Source organism: Lycorma delicatula, chromosome 1 (assembly GCF_047948215.1).
Source record: "Lycorma delicatula isolate Av1 chromosome 1, ASM4794821v1, whole genome shotgun sequence".
Lineage (NCBI taxonomy): Eukaryota > Metazoa > Arthropoda > Insecta > Hemiptera > Fulgoridae > Lycorma > Lycorma delicatula.
In genome coordinates this window covers 287,691,468-287,706,891 of record NC_134455.1, presented here as the reverse complement: position 1 = coordinate 287,706,891, position 15,424 = coordinate 287,691,468, and the positions used below count along the sequence as shown (strand labels likewise).

Sequence of the window (15,424 nt, the reverse complement as noted above, 5' to 3'; positions counted from 1 at the left end):
TGGAGCGTGTAACTGAGAGATAAAGTGCAAGTTTGAACATTCTCAAGTTATTTAGAGTAGCACAGAAAACATTATATCAACAACGAACTGATACATGATATATTTTATTTTTTCATAATTCATATATCATATTTTTCATAATTCATTAGCACTACAATACTTTCAATACATTGTGGATTAACCCATTAACTGCCAGATATAAAGATACAAAATTTTCTTTCTCAATTTTTTCCTTTTATTTCATCTATTTACGAATATAAAGCTAGAAAAATAATTTCATATCAACAACAAAAAAAATCAATTATCGCTCACGAATAAAACAGTTCATTTACGCAGCTTTGGCAAAAAATATCAGATTCTGAAGAATATAATAAGATATATGTATAATAAGATATATGAACAATTTATAATACAATTTATTAAACTGAAAGTAATACAGTTACAAATAAACTATTTTAATTTAATTTTTTTAATAAAAAAAAATTATTTAGTTTCTTTGCTGCAAATGAAATTCTTGAAAATATTATGAATTCAGATACACTTTATATTTTATACTCAAGAGAGTTGTATGGTTTCTGCATAGCTTATATCTTCGTCTAGCTTTTTTTCACATGCTCTGAAATAACGTGTGGCCTTTTAACATTGCCCTATCATTTTAATGAAAATCTTCTGGCAAACTGTTTTTAAAGGACAATTCTCGATTGCCATTGGTTGTGAAGGAAAATTATCTTTACTTTTTTCTTCATTCTTAGTAATGCTTCATTGTATTTTAATTTCTTCACTCTTTATCAGTGATAATGAAAGAGAAGACCTAATATCAATTTGACTGATTTCACTGTTATTTGCAAGTCTGTATATTTTCCATGAATTTACTATAATAGAATCATTAGCATTTATAAATAATGGCCACCACCATTTTTTCCACACTTGAATTAATAATTTCCGGTACCACTGTCATAGGAATCAATGCCACCTATACTTTAATATATTCTGTTACAATTAATGGTTGAGCAATCACAGTGTATTTTCATTATTTTCAGCTGTAACTTTTCACATTTCATAATGGATATATGCCATTATGGTTACTGGCAAATGTCACCACTGCATTATCATTCCATCTAGCAACTGCGAAATTTGTTTTTTCAATGGGCAATTAAGAAGCCTATTTTCTCTGACAGTGCCAAATGCAAAATATCCTTTTATCATACAGATCATATGTAGAAAAGAAATTGTCAAAAAAATTCTATGTCCATTAGGATTGGTACAACATTTAACAATTCTAGTACTAATTGTGTCCGAAGACCATATTCAGATTTTTCTTTGTTTGCACTTGTGTGCAGAATAAATTGGTAAAAATACCCATCCAAACTACCTTGATAATCATTTTTACTGAATTCTTACCAAAATATGGCACAATTTCTTCAACAATAAGTAAATTACAAGAAAAAACAACAAACTGTAAACATTTTATAAAATAACAACATCTATAAAAATAGAACAATGACAGACAAAACAAAAATTTAACAATTGAAACATAAAAATAGCACAATGCAGGATTGCTAAGTATTATTTTTAATGTAAGAGTAATGTATTGCATGCCTAGCGTGTGATTCATCAGTCCATATGCCAAAGATGCATAATTGCACCATTATTTTTAACAACCAGTATTAATTATCAGTTTTCAAAATAAACAATTTTCGTGAACTGATGAATGAAAGTAACACTTAAATAAGCAAATAAAATAGAAATATTATTTTTAACAAGCATATCACAATCATTATATACCTCATACAGAAGGGATTACACAATCTCATAAAATACAAGTTAACATGCAAATAAACTTGCTAAATAAAAATCTATAACCATATAATTTTTTTTTGTGATTGCAACACCTAAAAAGTTAAAAGACAAATTGTACAAAGAGCCAAAAATTTTGTAGAAATTAAAAAGAAAAAATGTTTACGAAAAGGTTCGTTTATGTACCATTGGCAATTAATCGGTTAAACTTTCATTTGACATTTTGCCTATTATGTAATGTTTATTTTTATTTCAATATAAGATAGTTTTTATTAATTCTACAAGAGAATTTATGAACAATTCGATCTTCAACTCTAAGCAAAAAATGAAATTGAAACACATCCTGTCAAGTATTTTTCATGATTTATTTAATATTTATATTGAAGACTGTTCACGCATACAATCATGCTTTTTCAAAACAGAGATTTATATCCAATTTTATTTTTAAAATTAGTGATCATTCTTTTCTTTAAAAAAAGATTATTTTGGAACAAGTATGACTATGGTTTGCACTTTTTGTGATTAAACTTCCCTTTTATTTGAAAATTCGCCTACTATATAAAGATTCCTTTTTATTTCAGTATAAGACATTTTCATTAATTCTACATGAAACTCTATGGTCAATTCCATCTTAAACTGTATGCAAAAAAATGAAATCAAAACACATTCTGTCAAGCTTAACTTTCATTCGATCATTTTCCTACTACATAAAGTTTCTTTATGTGTAGGAAACTACTCTAAATCTAGTGTCTAAATGTTGTCATTTAGACACTAGATTTCAACAAAAGAGATGTGAACAAAATATAGGGATGAATTCAGGAAGATACAAAACACTATTAGAAATACTATTTAAAAATAACACGATACATTTTGTTCATCACATCTCTTTCGTTGAGATCTAGTATATAAATGGTTAGCAAAAAACATTAGTTCAACATAAACATATTTAGGCATACAGTTGTATGTAGAAAAAATGTCATACTGAGATAAAAGAAACTTCATGTAGTAGGAAAATTATGGAATGAAAGTTTAAGCTTGACAGAATGTGCATAGAGTTGACGATGGAATTATCCATAGAATTCCATGTAGAATTAATAAAAATGTCTTACAGTGAAGTGAAAAGGAAACTTTATGTAGTAGGTAATTTATCAAATGAAAGTTTAATCCACAAAGTAGTGCGGACCATAAAGTCGTACTTCCTCCAAAATAATATTTTTTGTAAAAAAAGACGATTTAGACATTTGTCGTAGTGTGGTACCAACTTTCCAATACCCTCATCACAGAACTGAGCCGCCTGTGTTTTCAGCCATATTTCTATGCTGGTCTGCAGCTCGATGTCTGTGCCAAAATGTTGTCCTCCTAGCCAGCGTTTCATGTGAGCAAAGAGGTGAAAATCGGATGGAGCCAAGTCCGGGCTGTATGGTGAGTGATCAAACACTTCCCAACAAAAACACTGCAAGAGCTTCTTTGTTACGGCTACAGTGTGCGGCCAAGCATTGTCATTGAGAAAGACAATGCCTGATGACAACATTCCTCTCCACTTATTCTGAATTGCCCTTCGTAGACGTTGAAGAGTCACGCAGTACAAGGCTGCAGTGATGGTTGTGCCACGTTCCATTAATTCTACCAAGAGAACTCCATTCCCGTCCCCACACTTGGCGGGAGATGCTATTGTTGTAGACATGTTTACGTGCTAGCTGTGTGTTCAGAACTAACGAAGTGACGCGGCGTGATTGAAGCCCATACTAGAGAAACTGCGCAGCACATATGCGCAAAGGTTCATCCGATTTTTTCACGGGTTTTTATTTTGCGACCGATCGAACCTTGAAAAAATAAACCTCGTAAAAGCTGGACAAGTTTAAAATATGGAAATACAACAAAAAGAAATTTAAAGCAAAACAATTTTTGCTTGTTATTTACATATGTAACTTTTTATAAGCATAAAGTAAAAAACAGAACAGTGATTTAATTGACAGAACAGAACATAAAATTTAATTGTAATACCTGTAATAAAGAAGCTCTATTTATGAATGCCTCAGCCTGTACAGGATCATCATCTTCCAGATACAATCGAGCTATTTTCATATATGTCTCTAATTTATAATCCACAGAATATTGTCTATAAAAAAAAATAAAATTAAGGTATAAAGTGGTAGAACACAAATTATTTTATTACCAATAAAAATTAGGTGTTGATCAAAACTGTACTGAAGGAAAAAAAATAGCTGTGTGTAATGTCTGAATGAGTACACAACTTTCCGTATAAAGAAAATTTATCAGATGAATCTGCAGACATTGAATTTAATGAAAAAGACTCATACACATGGTTATCTCAGATAATAATTTACAGCATTTGGAATAAACTGGGACTTTTTTTTATTAGGGTGACATCCAACTTAATAAAAACTGAATATTCCAATAAAAACTGAACATACATACTGTACATTCTTTTTGGAAATGTTAGTGGATTGATTGCAGAAATTGGACTGATGCCTATCAAGTAACCATACTTAAAATAACTGAAATCATACATAACAGAAATATTACATCTATAAGTCAAAATATTTCTTTTTGAGTCACCACATTTTAGAAGATTTTTGTGTTTAGAAGATTGACTGATCAACACAGAAACCAGTTCTGTGTTAGGTAATTTCAAGCTTGATATAGCTTTTTACAGAACTGCACATAAAAACAAGGGTCTTAATTTTTGTTTAAAACTATCTTTTTAATAAAGTTGAAGATTACAGTACATTCACAAGAAAAATTAATTTCAAAGGCTAGTCTAAAATTGATGATAATGGTAATCTATAAATCTCCTTCTGGATCTTTTAAAACTATCGTAAATTTGTTTTAAAATTTGTGATAAATCAATGCCATAGTCTGTGAAAAGTTTAATATTAGCTTCCTAGACATTCTAGTCTCGTGACAAATGAACTATTAACACAGTTTGAGTTAAATATCTAAATATTTTGATCTCTCAGCCAACTACAATAACAAAAATTTTGGCCAACTGTATAGACAACATTTTTATAAATTTACAGAAAGATAATTTTTGATCCTTTTATATATATATATATATATACACATATATAGTCCATTAGAAATTTATAGATAATGGCTCTTGATATCCCTCCAGTCAAGAAACGAGGAAGACCGAAGAACAGTTGGTGTAGGCAGTTGGAAGATCGACGATTGAAGCATGGCTTGACCCAGCAAGAGAGGGACGGTAGAATGAACTCCAAAATGACACTCCGTTCAATGAGACCAAATTGAATTAAAATTTTACTGTTTTACTGCTTACCCTGGAGACTTTTGTCACAACAGGAATTATATATGTAATACTAGTCATTATGTACATTAATAAAGCAAGGAAGAAGTCCATTAGAAATTTGAGAACCTTATGTCTGTGACAGATTGGGAAAGTAATAACACAATTAGCTTTGATGAAACTTTTAACAATTTTCCTACAGCATTTGAAAAGGCTCTCTTTTGGCTTGCCCTTTAAAGAAAAAAATTTTTTTAAACATAACAAGAAAAATGCATGGATTACAACAAATGAATAACATAAGTTCAACAGTCACTCATAATTATCATACATTATTTTTCAAATAGAGTAATGCACTGGCAACGGATATTGATCAAGTAACATCTCAAATATCTTACTTACCAAATCATAAATGGGTTACTGGAAGAAGTATTTCATAAAAGATTAGAAATGTGTGTTTGTAGATAACCACCATCTGTCTTCTATGCCAGTTGGTACAATTTTTTACTGGTTTTGTTTTAACTACAGCAGGCTATCTATGTTATTATCATTATTATATTTTGATAATGAGGTTTTACATTTTCATTTAACAGATCTGTTGTGTATAATTCAACATTTTTTGAAAGAAATAAGCTCCAACAATTATTAATGTAAAAACGCAGACATCATGCAATAAAAAAGAGATTCCTTAATCCAGATTTTAATTTACACTAATACGTCAACTGATAAACTGCTTGTTTGTCATTTAGTAGTTAAATGAAGAAATATTGGAGATTATCAAATGTATATCAACATAGGACAGAAATGCTAAGGGATTTTTCTTCAAAAGATGTCTGACAGTGTAGATGTAGTTCATCATCATAAAATGAAATATACTACTGTAACCACTCATACAAGGCTAATCATCAGGCTTTACAGTGAATCATAATTGCTCTTCTTGCACTTTAGATGTGAAATTGTACTATGATATATAAAATCAATTTTACATTAATACTATCATCCTTATTACACAGTATTTTTTTTTCTTTGACAAAAAAAAGATTTATTGAAAATAATTTTTTTAATGCTTAGGGGCTCAAGAGTTGAACAAAGAATAAATGTCAGTGCTTCCAGGACATACAGGATAAGATGGTGAACTATCCTGATCATGCCCTAACATCTCGATTCCCCCCCTAGGGGAGAAGATCCCGCCACGTAGCGTGTCTGGTTGCTACAACACCCTCTCCGTTCCTTGCCAGTTGTGGCTTTAACAGAGGTCACCTTCTTGCCCTCTACCTGATCACATTCCACAGTGTTCAGTTCGGCCTCGTGAGATGCCACCAATGCAGATGCCCCGAAGGACATCTACATCAGTAATTCTGCCCCAGTAAAAATTCACCTTCCAAATATCACACACCTAACACTACCTCGTAGCCCTCAAGAACATCAAGCCCAATAGTAGTAATCCTGTATGACTCAACTACCCCCTTTCATTAAGTTTTATTCTATTATCCCTGGGAAAAAGCCATGGGAGTTAGATCAGCCACCCTATTTTATCTACGACACCACACTGGGACCCATTAGTCAGCAGGGCAGCAGCCTCATTATTACAACTTAGGTAATTCTGTGTGTACAGATTGTTCAGGAGGCTTATTTTATATCTAGGGGTTGTACATAAAGTCAACTAGCAGCAAAGGTGCCTACTATAAGAAAAGTTTTTGTTTAATAAACTATTTAATAAATATAAAATTTAATATAACATATTACAGAATGTGCTCTAAATATACATTATCATTATGGAATAAACTAAATTTTATTTTATCTATAACTAAAGCACTAACAACAAATATTTAAAAAAAACCAATGCACCATTTCAAACCTTTTTTTTATATCTGTCAATTTTACAATTTTTAAGAAGTGTGAGTAAGGAAGACAAGAACAGCAAGTCCATATACATTATCATAGAAAAAAAAGAGTTAGAGTTTCTTTTACCTATCGGTGCAACTAAACAACCACAAAAGTTATATAATAAAAATTTTATAATCCAAAAGTATGTTCTCTAATTTACAAGAAAAAGAATGCATTGAACTTTACGTTGTTTTTATTTCCAACCTCCTTCAGCTGGCAGCAGGCTCAACATGCAGAACATTTGTCTTGTTGGCAGGAAATGGGTTAAGCAGATAAATATATGTTAAACATGCTAAAACTTCTTGATATATAGAAATGCTGATCATGAAATTATAATAGGCAAAATATTTGATTTATAAGTATCACTTGATCTCACATATCAGTGATAATGGCTTGACAATACATACAGCACAAATATACTAGACATTAATCTCTAAAAAAAATATTTATAAACAGAAAGAAAATTACGATGAAAATAGTATAAAAGATGGGGTTTTTTAAAATTTGAATTTTTTTCAAAACACCTCTGCAGCAGTTCACAAACAAGTGATTCTGAGGATTAATGAGTTTAAGGCAATGTTCTCTGCTTTGGTAAATGGATTTGAGGCACTTGCCTCTATGCCAAATGAAGTGAAGGTGGTTATAGTTAAGAGACAGTTTCCGTTCTGGTATCAATGCTTGTGCCTAGGGAAATGCTATGTCAAAGTGCTTGAAGGCAAGCGGAAGGCCAGCTTAGCCTGCAAGCAGCCAGAAGATCTTCCTAAATATGAAGAAGGACTTGACAAAAACAAAGTATAAAATTTACATACACAGTATGTCTGAAAAATTCCCGAACTAAATTAAATAAAAATACAGATTTTAAGATAAGCAAATTTACTCACATCAACCCTCTACATAGGATCCTTCTCTAGTTATACACTCAGTAGAAGAATCGTACCACCTAGCTTGCCAAGAGTCAAAATCTTGGTCTTCAATTCCTCGCACATGCCCTGAAGTAAGAGGCCTTCCTTCTTGGAGATGTGCTACTTGCTACATTCAGTAGTTAGAATATGAAGGGGTTTAATGCCAGTGATTACAGAGACTACCTCTCTTGAGAGTTCTGTAGCCACCAACAACAGCTAACAATAGAAGATGCTGGGCTTGCAAAAGAATATCCCTATAACATTGGAATTGCAGACGATGAGCCCAGACAAGCGCAGCCTGTCACATAATGGCCTCACAGACGCCTTTGTAAAGAATATGCATGGTACGATAATTCAACCCCCAGTCGGGATGAATGACTACAGACACCAAAGAAGGTATCAGTGGCCTTCTTTGCAACAAACTGAAGGTGCTCCTTGAATTGAAGCCTCTCATCAAGGATAACACCCAGATACTTCTGAACGGTAACATACCTAATCTGAAGGCTGTTCATCACAACCTGTGTGTGACGGGTCACGGCTAGATGACCTTTAAGTAATATCATAGTGGTTTTCTCCATACTGATAACCATCTTATGCTGAAGACTCCACAACCTGAGAACCTTACATGCCTGTCTCGCTCTGGGTTCTATCTTGGCATGCAAATTGCCCTCGACCATCAGCAACCCCTCGTTGCCATAAGCCATGACATGGCAGCCACTGGGCATCTGAAGTCGCATGAGAGAGTTGAACTCAATAACTCAGAGAGTGGACCTAGAACACTGCCCTGTGGACAACCTTTGGACGGGGTTTTGCCTACTTCCAAGCCGTTACTATGAAGGATCACGGTTTTATCGCTGAAGTAGCTCGAGAGAGTTCTAATCTCATTTAGCATGCACCTATGCTTCTGAAGATGAAACAAGGCAGAGGGGCATCACAAATTATTGAAGGCTCCAGATATGTCCAAAAAGACTCCCAAGTACATATTTGCACTTGCTGAATGAAGCCAGATACCTTAAGTATTGTGTCCTCTGTGCCCTTGCCAGGGCAAAAACCATACTGATCGTCCATCAGCATATGGTTAGAAGTTAACCTAGAATTAATACAGAGGTACAAGACCTTCTCGAAAACCTTACCTACTATAGGCAAGAACATTGGAGGACATTAAGAAAAACTTATAGTGGGATCTGTGTTGCTACCATGCTACCATTGAAGAGCAATTTCAACACACCACGTTTCCAACATGCTGGAAATATCCAGCAGCAAGCATCCTAGTCAAAGGACGAAGAATCAACGGTAAGGTGCAATAAGGAGCTCCACTGTAATACAATCATGTCTGGGGGCTTTATTCCTAGCCAGGCTACAAATTGGTTGTCTTCTACTTCAGTAATCTCGGAAGACAAATTCTCAGAGTGAAAACCTACAACTTCCCTGTGAACATGTCAATGATATGAGGTTTCTCCAACCTCGGTATCATCTGAAAGCAGATCGTTCATCAGAAGAGTGAAGACACGATATTCGTCTATAACAACTCCATCCTGGGTCGAGAGAGCTCACAGAAGAATGTCTTTTTTCTGCTTATGACCAAGTACTTTATAGACAACACTCCATGGTTCTTTATTTCCTTGCTCCTGTACAAAAGAGTGCCAGAAATCACACTTAGAAGTAAGTAACCCTATGAAAATACTCAGTCCTCTTCCGACAATAGTTTGCAAGCAAAACTGCACACTGATCACCCTCACCTTGTGTGGCTCTCCTGAGCCGATCTACAGTCCGCTTTATTGCGGTCAAGTTCTGAGTCCACCGTTCAGCTATTTTCTCTTGACCCATGCTTCTGTGAATTGATTGTTCATTGGCTTCAACTACCACAGAAGAAAAATTCTTTGCCAGGTCATCTAATGAGGACTCGTCCAGACTTGGAGCCTGGCCGCAAGAATATTTGAAAACCTAGGCCAATCTCCCCACCTGTGCAGGAAGTGTCCCTGCTGAACAGGGATGTTCCTCCTATAGATATTGCGCAGCCCACCTACTAACAAAAAAACTATCAGTCGATGATCACTCACACAATCATCGACTACAGACCAGTTCAGAATCCTACCTGGGATATCCTTACCAATGGTATTATCAATGTTTGTACCATGGAAGGCCGCAACTCAACTGCACGAGCGAAAGTAGGCAATTCACCAGCTACATTAAAGACATCAAAATAATGCTGTGCAATGAAACCTTTGATTAACTCACCACCAGTGTTCGTTATCCCACTGTGCCAAAGAGGCGATTTGGTATTTGCATCTGCACTTACAAGAATCGGACGACCCGCTACCAGCCTAACAATTCTATCCCATCTTTCCAAATGCTGTTCAGTGGGATCTCTGTACTGAAAATACGAACTAACAACAACCAGGTCCAGACCATCCACATCAAGAGTAACAAAGACATGATGCGTGACAGAGGATTGTTCTATGAAGACACTATCTAAAGACTTCCTGCACAGTACGGTGGATTTGCTGTCACCAACGAAAAATTTCCTCCAACCAGGGAAACCTGGCAGATCACCCTTGATCACATATGGGTGTTGCAAAAGGACAACATCGAGGCTCCATTTTTAGACAGCTTCACCTAGCTCAGCTTGGACTACACAGGCACCCTGGGCATTAAGTTGACCGAATCTAATCATTGAGAGAGTTGAAGTAAATCTCAACTGCCCTCTTGTAACAACCACACTCCTTGCTATTCACAGAGTGCCTATGACTCTTGCGCAACCTCTTACAGTTGACACAAGTCAGAGCCTCTTTTTTTTGTGGAAAATCCTCATGCTTGTGGCCATCTTCACCACAATGCGCACAGACTGACACATACTTACAAAATTTGGCCCTGCGGCCAAAGCAACAACACTTGAAGCACCGCTGCACGTCAAGGTATTCCTTGATGCGGCATGATGCAAAATCCAGATATATTCTACTCTCTGACAAGAACGTCTGGAAGATACCAGCGCCTAATTCGAATGCCCTGTGATAACAAGAGGCATCACACTTTCCGGTCTTGAAGATGAATTTACACCCCTGTTTGAACGCAGCCCTGTCCAAATCGGTATTGTTCCCAGATCAGGGTCAGAACCTCCTCATCAGACAGGCTACAGTCAATGTTAACATCCTAACATCCTTGCGCTTCAGTCTAGAGGCTAGTCTATGAGACTAGAGTCTCACACCCTTCCACCATAGCAGCAAGGCTTTTTGAATTTTAGCTAAGCGAGGAAAAATATAAACTGGGCAAGCCCACAGGTTTGACAATTACCCGCAGTGAGCTAAGGGCAACTTGGGACTTTCTGTATTCCCCTGTTACTCTTCGTACCACTTAACTGCTTCTGGATCAGTTATAAAATAACTACTTGTTACAGCCCTCGTTCTGAAAAGAACACGAGTGGGACTTAAGGGATTATTCCCTTACTCGTAACGGGGTACTTATGGCCAGAAGTCATTGCCACCTCTTTGCCATGATGAGGCAGGTACATGTCCGTAGAAATCTAAGTCTTGCACACCACAGAGAGGTGATGAGTCTACTTAAAAAGATGCAAAACAGCAACTGCAGTATGCCACTGGAAATACTCAGACTGATGGAGGTACACATGCTACCGCCAGTAAAAACACCAAAAAGGCTATAGAGTTCTCTGACAATGCATCCAAGGAACCAGAGAACTTGTGACATGGACAGAGAAGCGTGATGAAATTTTGTTTGACTTCAAAAATCTTTCTTTGAAACTTATTCTATGACACAGCAAGCATTCAGTGATGAAGCTGCATCTTGTACTATAACATACATGTGGTGGAAGCGGTCTAAAGATGGTGGAGAGTCATTGGATGACGATAAACGAAACAGGAGGCAATCAACAACTGTTTACGATGAAAACGTTGTGAAAGTGCGCATGCTCCTGCTTGAACAATCCCATCTTACCATTTAGGCCATAGCAGAAGAGTTAAACATTTGTGAAGACACGGTATGTACAATTCTACGAGAAAAAATGAATTACTGAAAGGTGTGCTCATGTTTCATTCCACACTTCTTGACCACCTACTCTCTAGGTCTGTCCACCTCTTCCTTGTAGACCAGACTAGAGTCTGAAAATTAACCTATGTCAGTGATGAAGCTGCATCTTGTACTATAACATACATGTGGTGGAAGCGGTCTAAAGATGGTGGAGAGTCATTGGATGACGATAAACGAAACAGGAGGCAATCAACAACTGTTTACGATGAAAACGTTGTGAAAGTGCGCATGCTCCTGCTTGAACAATCCCATCTTACCATTTAGGCCATAGCAGAAGAGTTAAACATTTGTGAAGACACGGTATGTACAATTCTACGAGAAAAAATGAATTACTGAAAGGTGTGCTCATGTTTCATTCCACACTTCTTGACCACCTACTCTCTAGGTCTGTCCACCTCTTCCTTGTAGACCAGACTAGAGTCTGAAAATTAACCTATGTCTGGGGTATGAACTAAAAGTTGAGTTTATTAAGGGAATTAGGACTAAATTTTGTTGTAAATAACATTTTTTGGTGGTATGTTGTTAAATTTAACTCAAATCTCAAAACATTTACTAGAAATTGGCTCAATAAAAGTAGAACTGGGCGTGGGGTTCGTGCTTCCACAAACTCAGTTAGCTAGTTCAGAGGGAAACAATGTAGGGCATTCAAAATATCCGGACAAGGCCTACAGTGAAGGCAAAAGCTGAGTTCATAAATCTCCAATGTAAATGTCTATCAAGGCATTTACATCGGTGGCATCCCAACGAGGCCAGGCTTATTACTATGAGATGTAAAAAGTCAGAAGGCAAAAGATGACTCCCATTAATGCCCATCAGGGCTAGTAATGGGGGGTGTGACAACCTGAAACATCATAAGGCGAGTGCTTTCCCTACAGGGTTGGGATGTCCACGTCATAAGCTTTCACAAGGTCACATGAACACAACTACGTGGCTAAATATAACTCGAGACTGGAGTGATGAAATTTTGTACACACATCAGACATCGTACTACTTAATTCCCTGGTTAGTAGCGCTACTTGTATTGACTACTGAAATTTTGTTCGGGAACTTTTCAAACCTACTGTGTAAATTTGTTTTACAAAATAAATTAGAGGTCTCAGTTTATTGCAAAAATCATAAACTATCATAGTTATAATGAATTTTTGTAAAAATTTTCTTTTCTTTTCTTTTTCCTAATTCAAATAAATGTCCAAAGCAAACAATCAAACACACACACACACACAACAAAAACTTTATTATTATTCTATCTAAAAATAAATTACTTCTGTCCAGTCTCTAGAGGAATTCCAACCAAAACATTGGCTGCATCACGCCAATTCTGATCACGTTCATATATTGAAGCTAAATGCTGTCGAATACTTGCAACTTGTTCCTCAAATGATATCACTCGTGGCTGAACCTACAAACAAATATACAAACAAGTTAATTTAAAAAAAGGAAAAAATGTTTGACTTTGTTTGTTAAATAAAACTAGTAGTTATTTTAGTTAATGTAACAACACATCATTGAAGTTATTTTTTATATATATTGAATCCCACTTAATGACAAACTGTACACATTTTTCATTATTCAGTAAATCATTAGCATGATTTGTTAACAGCACTGTTCACAAAACATCAATCACTGCACACTAAACAACACAAGCTTGGGGTAGGCAATCTCCACTTAAGTATGAGTAGCTTTTTACAAGAAAGTTTTTTACATAAAATTTGTATAAAATGTCTTCAACCAAATACTTTTTTGAAATCATTACAACTAAAAAAAACTCAAAAATATCAGTGCATAGGACATCTTGACCTGTATAATTTTCTTCCCAAGAGTTTTTTCATAACCTTACAAATAACTAAAAGAATTGGAGGTAAATAAAAGTAGCAAACAGACTGTAACAACCTTATCATCAATTTCACCTAAAAAAAAATTATCTGATAGGAGCAGTTATAATCCGACAATTTAAAATCTTGTTTAATACAATAGACAAAATTTTTCTTTATCTAACTGCTCTACTGACATTCATCCTCTGTAGATAAAAAGTCAAAAAAACTACATAATTTCACACATATTTTGATCTTGCTTTCTGACATGTTAATATTACAATCCACAATTACTTTCATTAAAAAAGGTTTTTTTTCATAATACTGCTTAAATAGATCTGATTTTAGAAAGGACTAAATTGTATCCAATATTTAACACATTACAACAGTGAGCTACTGATTGTAGCATGTACTTTGATAAATAATACTAATTATTTTAATACACAAAGCTATTATTTTAAATTCCGAATACAGATTTGAAAACAGGGTAAAAAACTGCATTAATTACACCTATTGGTACTTGTGAGACAAAAATCATGTTGACCAGTATAATCATTAAAAAAAATGTTCCCAGCATACATTGGAAAAATTGTTTATTCACATATATTCTCTAGAATTTCTTTATAGAGGTGAAAACTGCCACCCAGTCCTTCTATCACTTAGTATATATAGTACAAAAGAATGAGCATAAAGATACTAGCATCTAAAAGGAAATCTATTCAAAAACTAAGTATTTTCACAGATTTCTTACTTCACTAAGAAAAACCCAAAATATAATCATAACCATGAAATCTCTACAACACAGCAAAATCTTATTTTTGTAGTTACATTGTAATCTTATAAAAAAAAAAAAAAAAAATACCTTGTCTAAGGTGTAATGAGATACAGCCTTGGAGATATCATCAGGCAAAACAATCAATTTGTTACTAATATCAGTAAGGATTTGTCGAGATATTACAAGGCTAACGTTTTCATTTACAACTGAAAATAAAGCACAAAAGAAAACCAATTTAATAATATATGGGAAAGAAAATTAAAATTAAATTTTTAATAGATAATCCAAATTACACTAAAGAAACTCAAAGTAAAACTAAGTTTTGAATGTTTTAAAATTTAATGAGCAATACAATTTTTAAAAAATTTTCAAAAAACACAATACAGTTTAGATTAAATTTCTTATACAATAGAAACCACTGAGATATCAAAAAATGTTCAATAAAATAATTAATAAGTCTCATTGCTAATGTATAATCAACATTCATTGTATCATAACTTCAATAGCAACAATAGTTTGCTCTTCAATTCTATTGCTGGCATTGCATTTATTTCACTGACTTCACACAAACATCATTTAATACAATGTCATTTTTTGAACCTTCAAACCAACCACTCAATGCTTTGTATTCATTCTTTTCCAAACATTCTCACAATCTACAAATCTTCAGATTGGATAATTAGTCCTAAAATAAACACCCCTTTCATTCATACACTCCCTTAACAGTTAACAGTTCTGTTAATTTCATTAAAATCATTAGTCACTTTGTCCTGTTTTTCATATAAATTATTCACATATTACTGCAACTTTATTCTTTTATTACATTGTAAATATTTTAGTTTGGCTGTAACAATACTAAAATTGATAAGAAGTTTGTGGTTATTATTATTCTCTTTTATTGCTTTTTCAATTAAAAATTGTTATACCCACTTCTAGGCATTTTACT

The 15,424-nt window shown here is 34.3% G+C and overlaps 1 protein-coding gene across 1 annotated transcript in view; it reads right to left on the bottom strand.

Moving 5' to 3' along the window:
• CSN4 (COP9 signalosome subunit 4) overlaps positions 1 to 15,424 on the bottom strand; it is a 56,069-nt gene that overhangs the window by 27,495 nt on the left and 13,150 nt on the right. The window contains exons 3-5 of the mRNA XM_075379111.1: positions 14,566 to 14,684; positions 13,155 to 13,291; positions 3,802 to 3,916 (exon numbers count right to left, since the gene is read on the bottom strand). Coding sequence (XP_075235226.1) covers positions 3,802 to 3,916; positions 13,155 to 13,291; positions 14,566 to 14,684 — 371 coding nt within the window. The remainder of the gene's footprint in view (positions 1 to 3,801; positions 3,917 to 13,154; positions 13,292 to 14,565; positions 14,685 to 15,424) is intronic.